At 38.3% G+C, this 12,040-nt stretch overlaps 1 protein-coding gene across 1 annotated transcript in view; it reads left to right on the top strand.

Moving 5' to 3' along the window:
• The window catches only part of MYPN (myopalladin), a 47,557-nt gene that overhangs the window by 22,561 nt on the left and 12,956 nt on the right, over window positions 1–12,040 (top strand). Inside the window, exon 11 of the mRNA XM_010078230.1 lies at window positions 2,242–2,389. Coding sequence (XP_010076532.1) covers window positions 2,242–2,389 — 148 coding nt within the window. The remainder of the gene's footprint in view (window positions 1–2,241; window positions 2,390–12,040) is intronic.

Here is a 12,040-nt window from a genome sequence, read left to right as displayed (position 1 = left end):
TAAGTAACTCATCAGTGGGGAGTTTACTGAAGTGTACGTAATTCATAAAACAGAAAAGTGAGTTATTCATATATTCTGGCCATTTCATCTAAGGTTTTCATTCAGCTAAGAAAGGAAGAGACAGTAGCTTCTACAATAAGATACATCAAGGGCAAGATAAATTCAAGATACAGAAATGGGAGTTTATAGACAGATATATACAAGAATTTGGGGGCTCAGAGATAAGAGTAAGACTGTACTAGTGAGAGAAAAGAGATTTCATGAGCTTGCAGGAGAAGTCACTCTAAGACCATTTGTCTATATGGGCTATGAAACATTCTTACCTATTGTAAGCAACATGTAAAGCTTTAAAAGGTACCTCATAATGCAAGTTATTTCTTAGTCCAGGTAAATCTAAGACATTTTTCTCACGGCAATACTTTCTATATTTCAAGGGCCCCAGCAAATCTCAGGGGAGTTAACGGTTTGCACACAGATACTTTCATTGACAGCCAGCATAATTTCCGTGACAAAATGGCTACCATCACACAAGCAAATAAGGATGATGATGTACTGGCAAGGTTGTGGCCTTAAGAGTTCCTTCTTTACTACTAGAGTTGAAATTAGTATTCCTTCTGTGGACTCCGTGAACCCTGTGTTAGCATGGCTAGCACCGTTAGATTGATACAGCTTTTTATCCATAGAAATCCAAATTCTGCACAAAGTAAGGAATATTTCCCCCCTTTTACTGATGGTACACTTCAAGGTAATGATAGCCATAAGTGAGTCACAATCTCCTAACTATCTTCCAGATACTACATCAACCAATCTGTAATTCTAACAGAAAAAAAGCATCCCTGTATACATGACATTCACCACTCTGTGTGCCAAGAAATCCTGCCTTCAAACCATTATTGCACTCCTACTTCCAGGCTTCCTAATTGCCCAGCACAGACACATAATCGCAGTCACCCTGTGGCACACACCTGGAGGCCTTCACAGTCCTGCCGTCATGGGCAGGCAGACATAACAAAGTTGTGAGGTTCACAGCAAACGTTTTTACTATACCAAACTCAAGCCTTCATCCTGCTTTCACAACATTGCAATAGGAAGCGAAAATCATCTGCAACTACTCACCTACTCCCCTTCCTCCCCTCCAGAGCCAGTGCTATTCTCTTTACTTTAATGACACTTACTCCTTGCTAAGTGCTTTACTTTTTCTAACTGTCGCACAGGCTTTACCAAATAAACCCTTACAACGTGCCTGCCAGGTAGAGTAGTTAAATATTGTTTTCTTCATTTCACCTTTCCTGGGTCCCAGCCCAGAGCTGAATTCCCACATAACTAGAGCTCATCATACTGAGAGTCAAATCTAGATCTCTACATGGGAGAGAGTCAAAGTGAGGGCACAGAAGATCAGGAAGCAACCTGAACAATATCTGTGCTAATCTGTGAATATCTATTGAATTTTCAGCTTCCTTTGTTGGCATTATCAGTTATAATAATTCTGGTTAAAAAAGCAGCAAGAATCACCACGTCTGCAGAACAAAAGGAAGGTATCTTGCACAGCAATCGTCAGTTATGCCTCTTACCTAGACTCCATTATTAAGATGCTCCTAGTAAAGTACTAGAACATTGCACACTCTAGTAGTGTGAGGCAGGTGTGCTTCAGCAGTGCACCCTCGCAGTCTCACAACATTCTTATTTAAGAATTTAGCTATCTTCAAACCTTACTAAAATAAAACAGACTACATCTATAACATAGATAGAAAAAGAACTGGTGATGTTAGGTGTCATAAAAGGGTGAGAGAAATGAAGGAAGTAAAAATTCATGGAAAGAGTAAACGATCAATGAAGATGTGAGATAAAGATCAATGAGAAATTGTATTAACTTTTAAATTATTACCTGATACAGTAAAATGTACAAATTGTATACCTACGGTAAAACCTATACGAATTTCTTTAGCATTCATTGTGACATCATCATTGCAGGATAAATATAAATGGAACTTAGATGCTTATTACAGTATTATAATGCTTATTTTCTTAAAGATGTGTGTCCTTAATTCCTACTGGCATGGGAATGGGATGCACTGTTAAAATAGTACAAAAAAAAAAAATCAAATCCCATGTTGTGCTTTGGCTTCTACATAAATAAATAATAGGTTCCTCCAGACAACTGAAGTGTAACATATCATACCACACAGGTGACAAAAAAAATACTGTTTGCTGCGTGTTAGTATCAGACTTCTCTTTTAATAGCCCGACCCAGGGATTAACAAAGAAAAATCTGAAGCTTCTGCCATTAGCAACAGATGATTCTATTCGGGAAAATAAAGCTGCACTTTTAAAGGACCTGGAAAGAAAACTTCATTTCAGAGAGGATGTTAATCAACAAAGTAGCCAGCAGGTAAGAAACTGCATGTTATTAAAATAAATTTCACACATGAACAAGACATGTATTATGACTTGTGGTATAAAAGGTGTTTGTGCAGTTGAGCTGCTACACTACTTTGCAGAGCGAGCTTTTGCGGCAAGTATGGGTTTGGAATAGCAAACTGGAGCTTTAAATAGGAAGTATGAGGGGATGCAGCTGTAGAGGGTTTACTTTGTGACCTAGTAGCATTTCTAATTTCTAATAATCTCTACTAGAGACTGCTAGGAATGTAAAAATTTTTTCTTTTCACGGAAGCTTCTGTGCATTGGGTTTCATTTTTTCACTTTACAAATTGCTCGACTCATTGCACACATACGCATTCATACACTGTCTATTTTTAACAGACATTAAGGACTAAAGTAATCAAACTGTGTAAGAAAAGGTTTCTGGTTTTACTTTGGTTCAACTAAAATGCCATATTCAATTTTTAGCATTAAACCTATTTTTCCAAATCTCCTAATTGTACAAATTGACAGGAACACGTTAGAAACTTTTATAAGTTTTGGCAGCTGCTACTGACACACACCGAACTTTAGGCTTAGCATTATTAGAGTCTGGCAAAATAACAAGCCTTTTGCAACATTCAAGGAACTAGATATCCGTTCATTCTTAATTGGAATAAATAAATTCACTGGATCTGGGCAGTGTCTATGAAATAAAAAATTAAATAATATTTTGATCTTGAAAGCACTGTAAATCCAGTTCAACCACCCTCGAATAGCAGTAGAACACACTAAGGACTGCTAGAGAGCTGTTCTGTCTGTAGTCAATTATGCTACTCTCACCTTGGCCATAGAACCCTCCCATAGCTGTCCTGCTAGCTCAGGTTTAACGCAGCAAATAATGGTTTACCCTGACCGGTCATCAATAAGGGAACTTTTCGCAAGGTCTGTTAGCCCGTCTGGCAGAGAACATGCAAAGATAAGCAAAAAGCCATGGAGTCTCTGGAGCAAATTACCCTCTGTGGCCAACTGCAGTGTAATCCCTGTGTTTTTTTTAATTTTGCTGTTGACCTTTCTTTCTGACAGATCATGCTGCCAAAGCACTTTGAGTAAAACAACTGGCAAGCGGTATGTTTTGCTGATGAATCACGAGGGTTACAATTTGTACTTGCTATGGTAGTAGACAAATTATTTAGAGAGCTACTGTGAAATACCAATCAGTCTTTCGAGTTAACTGCATGATAACCCCTTTAGAAACAATGATCACTACTAGCGTCAAAGTTATCTGCTGACAGCAAAAGTTATTTATACACTTATTTGCTATTCTGTATGAGACTAAACCAAAATCTTGATTCCCAAATCCCCCAAACACTGAAAAACTTCAAAGCTGGCACATTTCTAATGCTATGGTAATTAGAATGTCAATGGTAATGAATTAGAAAACAGTTTCAGGATTACTTAATAAAAGTTTCCTCATTTTTCCCCTCAGTTTCCACCTTTAATCACTTCTGATTTTATACTTCCACATCTCAGGAAAACCACTGCTCAGACTGACTCCAGCAAATTCAGGTCTGGGTTTTCTCCTCAGTGAAAGCAGCGATTATTTAAAGAGATAAGAGGATGCATAGTATTTTCCAAAGTTTCTATTGCTTTGCCGTTTATAGAACAATCAACATAATGAGAATAACATGTTGGAGTCCTGGATTCACACCCATGGATTTTGTTCTGTTTTTTCCTCTTGTAGTTAACACAGAATTTAAAAGGAGACATTTGCATCCTATATATAGCATGTCTGCCTTAAACTGATTATCGTAATGGTAGGGAAGGGCTTCTTAGTCACTTTCTCATAAATATGAATGCAACTCTGCTCTGTGTGAAACATGACTGCATAGTGAATGGAGTACAGCATCCAATAAGTATCTAAAAGTGTTGGCTTCCTTGTATTTTCTACATGCTATTTTAAAAATCCCTTCTCATAAAATGTGTCCTATAGCGTATTTTTATTTAAAGAATTGTATTGTAACCACATATTTCCATACCAGCATTTGCTCTCATTTACAATATCTGCAGAGCATGCAGCGATCATCCAGAATGAAAGCTGGAGAAGACAAGTCTGTGCCTTGAAATACTGCTATTGTCTTTTATTACTATATACACTACAGTAATGAACATGAGTGATTTACATCCTGGTGCTCTATTTACTATCTATCATCAACTTCCATATGAAAAGTGTTTAGCTTACAACTCAAGATTTTCCTAAGTGTCAGCATTACGCACTCAGCAGGATATCTAACAATCCAGATGTACTCCTTCTGTTTCATCCAGTACATCATTCATCACCAACAATAAAGAAATCCAGAATCAGAACATAGTTGGTAATTTTGCTGACATTGCATGAGCCAGAACAGATTAGACTCTGGTCTTCTACAGCTATGATAATCATGCAGTGCTGACAGAAATACAAATACTATTTTGTTAAGATTCCATCTGCAACGTACGTGCAATAACAAGCTGTCATTTTTACCAGAAAAAAACCAACCCACCATACCTGTCATTTATGCAGATGGCAGAATGCTGTATTGCCAGGTGAAATTTCATCACAATTAGGAGTGCTGAAAAAAATGTGGTTCATTTATAACAAACATCTTTAGTCAGATTTTCTCAGTTCTTTCAAACAGAAGATAGACTAAATGAGAATTAGCTTTATGCAATTGCAGGAATAGGTTAGGACAAAACACAAGATACAGGAGACTTAACTCAGTTTCTTCCTTGGCCCGAAGACAGTTTAATTCATAACTCTTAACTCCTGAACAGACAGCCCAACTCCTTGCCAGTGAGTACATGTACTGTCGGTGCTGTCCCAGGTTGCACAAATAATTAAGCATTCTTTATCAGCAGGATAAAAATCTGGAAATTCCACCTTTCAGAACAGCTCGCATAACAGGAGACTTGAGCCCTTCTCTCACCTTCTCCAGTTCAATGAATAAAACTTAAGATTTCCAGTCAGTGTGGAACAGGCCCTCCTTTAGCAGCACATTTCAGAGATCATTTCAGCTTAGTGGTTAGGGCTGTTTGAGGAAGCTGGTAATCCTTACAAATCCTTTCTTCCAGTTTGTGCTGGAGAAAAGAAACAGAGACAGATCGAGAGAGAGAAAAAAAGAGAATCACTCTCCTCACTAGGAACTAGGACAAACACCTGGATTCTTGTCCTTGCTGTCGTGGATGTTTCAGTATTTCTGCAAAGTCAAAGAGGACAAGGACAAAGAACTCCCTCGTCCACTCATTTCCACCCCCATAATGTTTTATTAGCACAGAGCCCAGAGCTTCCTCTTGGAGATTGATGTTGAAATCCTGTGAGACAAAGCATTCAAGTCTCATAACTTCAGTGAGTGTCTAGGCTACTGCATCATTTGATGAAAGGAGAGCACAGCCAGTGTTATCTCCACTTCCCAAAAATATGTCAATCCAGTCCACAAGGCCTTCTGTCTTCCTTACAAGTAAAATATCTTGGTAATGTTTAGTTAGGATATGTCATGTAGAAACAAAAAGACATGTTGGGAGAAAAGGGCAGATGAAGAATTTGGAGTGATTTTGGTAAATGTAAAAAAATACAAGTGTGTTGGGAAAACTGATTCTTCTGCCATGGTATCTGAACACATTTACAGGCTTCACCAATGGGTCTATAAATAGAGGAAATTCAGCTTTACAGGCAAAACCTAGAAATTAATTATATTATTTCTTCAAAACTTTGCCATACCAGTAATATAAAATAGAAAAATGAGGTAATTAAACCTCAAAATCCTGTGCAGTAATAAAAATAATGGAATTCACTGTGCAATAATAATGCAAAGGAGAGTTAAGTATCTGGGGCTGGTTTACACTTTTTTGTTATAAGAGCTACAACCTGTGCTCACATACCTGTGTCATTTACTACGAAGAATATCATGTGGCAATGCAGGTTGGTTGTGTCTCACGCAAGACCCAGATAGCAGTGTGGTCACTGCCTTATTTTTAGGACAATGAGAAAACCTACAGCTGTTTAGAATTATGCACAGCCCTGTATTCCTGGGAATACTTTATAAGAAATTTCAGAGCAGAAGAGATGCAGGGCTTGTCCAAAAGTTTTTAGATCATTAAAAGCCATGGCCTGTAAAGCCATATGCAGAACCCAGCTCATCACACAGGCCACATCACCACTAACACCTCAACACTGATCAAACAGAATCATCTCCTCGCAGTTCCCACACTAAGCAGTCAACCTCAGAAAGGTCCCAACAATCACCAAGAAATCTGTTCCCCAGAGCCCAAGAATTACACTTAATCCAATCACTCCAAAAATCTTGCTCAAAAACAAGCTTCACATCATATCTCAAAGGTCAGCAAATGTAGGCAACTTTGGACTTAAGGATGGAAATTAAACCACAAAAAGTCCTTATGGAAGCTTGTTTGATCTGTACTAGAAATGAGAAGAGGTTTAAAAACCTGACCAAGGCAAATTATGAGATCTTGATATTAATAGGTATAAACTCCCAATAATCGTGGGAATGAATAGTTGAGCAACCACTTGTAGCTGTCTTCTCAAGACCTAGACTTAATCAACAACAAAGTACAGACAGGGTTTCCTGGTAAGGATCCTGGCTTGCAGAACTCATCACCTAGGAAAGGGAGCTTGAGCTTCTCAAGTTTTCACACACTCTCCTAAGCCACTCACTCCAGCTGATAAGCCTGTGGGAGCTGAAGATGCAAACATCCTTTGCTTTCTCTTCTGTTTTCCTCTTGCTCAATCACTTTGAGCTGAACTGTATTTCAACTATTGTCTAGCTGTGTACCGCACATGACTTGCTAGACTTTTCAAGGGTTTGTATTTATATTTGGATAGCATGATATTCAGGCCTTGTGCCATGTAAGATGGCCCAGCATAATTCATATGCAAGAAATAAGTCGCTTCAGTTATACTTCTTCATGGGATATTATAAGTGAAGAAAAGCATGCATGTTGCTCTGTCAGTTTTTTGATTCCCATCGCTGAAAGCAGGGCCAGGGGAAGGATCCAAACTAAACAGAAGATTTCAGTCAGAGTAGCCTAGATTAGACTTTGAAGCCAAAGAGTGTCACGGCTTGGAAACAGACACTGAGATGCAATACATGACAGTTTCTTAGATAAGCTGTTAACTGGATTTAGAATAACTCTGACAAAAAGCTAATCTAGTAAAAGTTACAAAACTGGGATTAAATCGGGAAATTTGTCTGGAGTTGGCAATGAGTGGCAAACAGAATTATGGTTTTATACAGTATATGAGAATCAACATTCAAATAAAGTTCCCCTAGCCTTTCTATTTGTCCTAATTTCCACGGGTTACTATGCTAACATCAGATTGTTTTGATGTAACAGGCTTCTACTAACTGTTAGCATGTATTTTCACTAAGATCTGAATCCTGCTAAAGTCAACAGTGAGGCAGGTTTTAACTTGAACAGATCCAGGACTTTAGAACTCACATTCACACATAATGTGCTTAGAAACTTACAGGAATTACTACAGTCTATGCAATTCCCCTTTTTGCCAAAAAGGTTCACAAGTAGCAGGATGGCCCAAGAGCTAGATTACTTGACTCATGATCTAGGAGACCATGATCCAAGTCTCTGCTCTGTCACAGGTTTTCCTTGTTACCTTAACAGGTCACACTTAGCTTCTTTAGGCCTCAATTTATCATGCAAAAAATGCAGGTAACAGCTCTTGCCCTGAAGGGTGCCTTGCTGTCAGGTTCTCAAAAAATTATGGTGATGGGGCCAAACGGATTGATCACAGAGACAAAACTATGTGAATCTGTACCTTCAACATGACTTGCACTGAGAGAAGATTTTGTTTGCCACACAGGTCAAATTACAACCATGCAGCAGCACCCTACAACAATACTGCCGAGACACTGCGAAGGCTGGCAACTCCCCAGAACAGAAGTTGCATTTCACTTCTCCATCTGGCCCAAATTTCCACTAGAACTTGTCTGACTTTTTTTTCCCCTTTTGAGTTAACTTTCTTCTAGCTCACTCCTGCAGAACAGGTCACTGTGCGATCAGATGGCTGACAGTGATGGCAGGAGGGACAGGTGGGAGCATATGAGTATGAACAGGGAGGGGAGCAGGGGAATGCTGCTGCTAGCACAAGCTGGCAACAAAACTAGTTCAGCTACATTGTCAAATCATAAACCAAATACGCGACACATCTCTGTGGCAATAATGCGCAGATCACTTACAAGGTGCTACTAATGACTAGAGAAAAATGGTACAGAACTGCGTAAGACACATATTCACCAGCGCATTTCTTGACTTTGGCCAGTTTTAAGTCTCATACCATTCTAGCTATACCCTGACAATATTAATGCAACCACTACTGCCTACTCCCCTTTTGCTAATGCATGTAAGTGAAATAACCAGGTTTCAAAACTTGCAGTCTACTCAGCATATATATAGATAATTATATACAATTATAACATATATATATATGCATTAGATACATACTAATTTGTACAGACATTTACACCTCTAGATGGGAGCTCGAATTTTACAGCTTTCTAGCTGGGACATAGCACAGCTTTAAATATCTGACTACCATATTAAACAAGAGTGTGAATTCCTGTCCATTAGAATTTGGAAGTCGCCAAAAAGCAGCTAGAACCCTACATTCTTTGACCCAAAACCAGAGCTTGAACCTTTTTTTTTTACTGGCCTCAGTACTCTGAACTGCACCCTAGTTTTAGCCCAATGACCACATTGACTTGTTCTTTGTGTGATGCTTTATGAAATACTTGTCTGAACCACAACCACAAACACTTTGCCCTACTCCACTTATTTAATCACATCCAGAAATAGTTTTACAGCTTATGTGACAAAAATAGTTCTTCAGAAAGCCATATTAACAACTATTCGTGATTCTTGCTAATCCTGGAAGAAAATCTATACCAAACAAGCAAAAAACTCCAAGATCATATTCTGGGTATTTCCACTTATTTCAGAGATTCCTATTCCTTATAAGAAGTTTGGTATAAAACCTTCAGTCTGCGTATGCTGGCATCAAAATTTTCACAGCAATGTTAACTTAGTCTTTTTGTTTTGTGTGTAAATTTATATAAGCATATAAATACACACTGAACAACACATTTAGAAAGACTGAAGCATGAGCACAACACACAGCCTTCCAGTACCTGAAGGGGGCCTACAGGAGAGATGGGGAGGCACTCTTTATCAGGGAGTGTAGTGAGAGGACAAGGAGTAATGGGTATAAGCTAAAAGAGGGTAAATTTAGACTAGACATTAGGAAGAAATTTTTCACTATGAGGGTGGTGAGACACTGGCCCAGGTTGCCCAGAGAAGCTGTGTATGCCCCATCCCTGGAGGTGTTCAAGGCCAGGCTGGATGAGGCTTTGAGCAACCTGGGCTAGTGGAGGGTGTCCCTGCCCGTGGCAGGGGGGTTGGAACTTGATGATCTTAAGGTCCTTTCCAACCCAAACCATTCTATGATTCTATGATTGCGGCTGTGGGAACCCTAATTTCAATATTTCCTAATTTAAAATGTATGTTTGAATATAACTCCTTAAAATGATCAGTCCAAACACATGCAGTCAGCCTGCACAGCTCCTAGCCAGAGACTGATGCGTTTGCACAGAAACACAATTATTCTTGTGGCTTCCTTGGGCAGAGAAGCAGCTGCCAGTAATGATGCCCAGTGTTGATAGTGCAGCAATATGTGTTTGGTCTGACAAATGTTACTTTTATTTTATACCTTTTTCTGTGTGTGCTTGTACATCCAGAGTCACATGCACTCAAGAAATGTGAGAGAAAACCTGTCCATGAGTAACTCTGAAGTGGTCCCATGAAATGCATTCCATCCTCTATCATATTTTCTTCTGCAAGCAGACAAATGAAAAGGAAGAACTGCCCATATTTCTTAATGAAGTTTGTAAAAGTTAGTATCTTCAGCACATCTGTCAGGAAAAAAATTATATACTGTGTTCACAGAACACTTTCTCAGATCTAAAACAGAAGCAAGACACATTACGTTAATTACAGTTTGAAAATAATTTCTGTAAGCTTAATTTATGTTAGTTGGTTAGACAACTTAAGACAAACTTGTACCTTTGGAGTAGAGGAAATAAAAGATTGTTAAATGTCTCTAACAGCATTATTTGGTTTCATCTGTAGGCCATCATGGCTACAGCAACCCTTACACTATTAATTTCTTATTACATACCATGACTTCTTTTGGACAGAAATGAAACTTAAAAAATCAGTATGAAAAACTGCTGACTAACCACAACTACCTATAAACCATATTGGCCTCTCCCATTAGCTTGCAGTATTTCATGGCTTTTAACTCCGTAGCATTTTGTTCTCAAGTCAACATCTTGCTCATTAACGTGAGACCTTGAAAGTGTAATGGTAATGCCATCCTAGCCCCATTACTTCCCTCTGCTAGAGAACACCATATGATGAAAAATTCACTTCAGGGACCAAGCAATGATTCCCCAATCTTCAACTATATAGTTGAGGATATATTAAAAGTACAATACTGCCTTTTAAACTTGAAACATTATTCTTGTCATCAGCAATTTTCATTTCCAAAACCTGCTTTTGACTTAGTCTCCAGAAAATTGAACTAAAGAAAAATTTCATCTAGAGATTAGTTAAATCATTCAGAAAAAAAGTCATCACATTCATGCTTTTATAGGTCTAATGAAACATTAATATAGCTCAATAAAGTTGAAGACTGTATACAACTAAGACAGTCCAGTGGCAGATTTATGTACTGCCATAAAAGAATTATGTTAACTGTCGGTAAAGTTCACAGGGCAGCAAATAACAGGTCTGTTGACTTCCAGATTACGCAGATTGAACAGTTTCATATGTGAGAGCAGATACAGGCCCCCTACGTTTTCTTCCTTTGTTCTTTATTGTGTTGCACTTAAAAACTAAAAGGTATTCGCTCTTGCAAAAGCCCTCTTCCAATCTTTATTCTTCTAGATTACTGCTTTCAGATTGCTGACTCTGAGAAGTCTTGGCACTTTCCATCCCCACTCATTTTATTCTAATCTGAGTTCAGAGTTGCCCTCTTCAAATAAAAACTCTTCACAGACTTACTGTGTCTAGCTTCTGAGATAACGAATTTGTCAGCCACTTCGCCTACTCTGTCTGTCAGCCCTGGTGCCCTCTAAATGTACACAATACTTGAAAAATAGCTTATCTTTGCAAAGGGAATAACAGTGCTCAAAAGTGCTCAAACATGATAAATGAGAAACACGTATGCAAAACAAGTGTATTTAGCTTTCTAATAATGCTGTCATATAACCAATATCCAGAAATTATTACATACTTTTTGAGAGGTTCATTACACAGTGAACAGTAACATGTTTAAACAGGCCAAAATGAGACTCTGTACCATACTTGCTATATTGCCCTGATCTTTATTCACGTGACAAATCACTATTTTTTTAGGGAAAGATATTATCCCTACCTTTATTAATCCTTAATTAGCCTCCACATTTCCAAAGGCCACACAGCATGTGAAATCCCTGAAAACAACTTAATTCTTAGAAGAATTTTGTATAGTATCTTCCTACTGGAAAATTCAAACACTCAAGGTAATCCTTTCTCAGTAGGTCATTTTTTTTGCCACAGATTTTGCTCTCGG

Source organism: Pterocles gutturalis, unplaced genomic scaffold, assembly GCF_000699245.1.
Source record: "Pterocles gutturalis isolate BGI_N339 unplaced genomic scaffold, ASM69924v1 scaffold35508, whole genome shotgun sequence".
Classification (NCBI taxonomy): Eukaryota; Metazoa; Chordata; class Aves; order Pterocliformes; family Pteroclidae; genus Pterocles; species Pterocles gutturalis.
The sequence above is the reverse complement of the archived record's forward strand: the minus strand, read 5'-3'. Positions and strand labels throughout refer to the sequence as shown.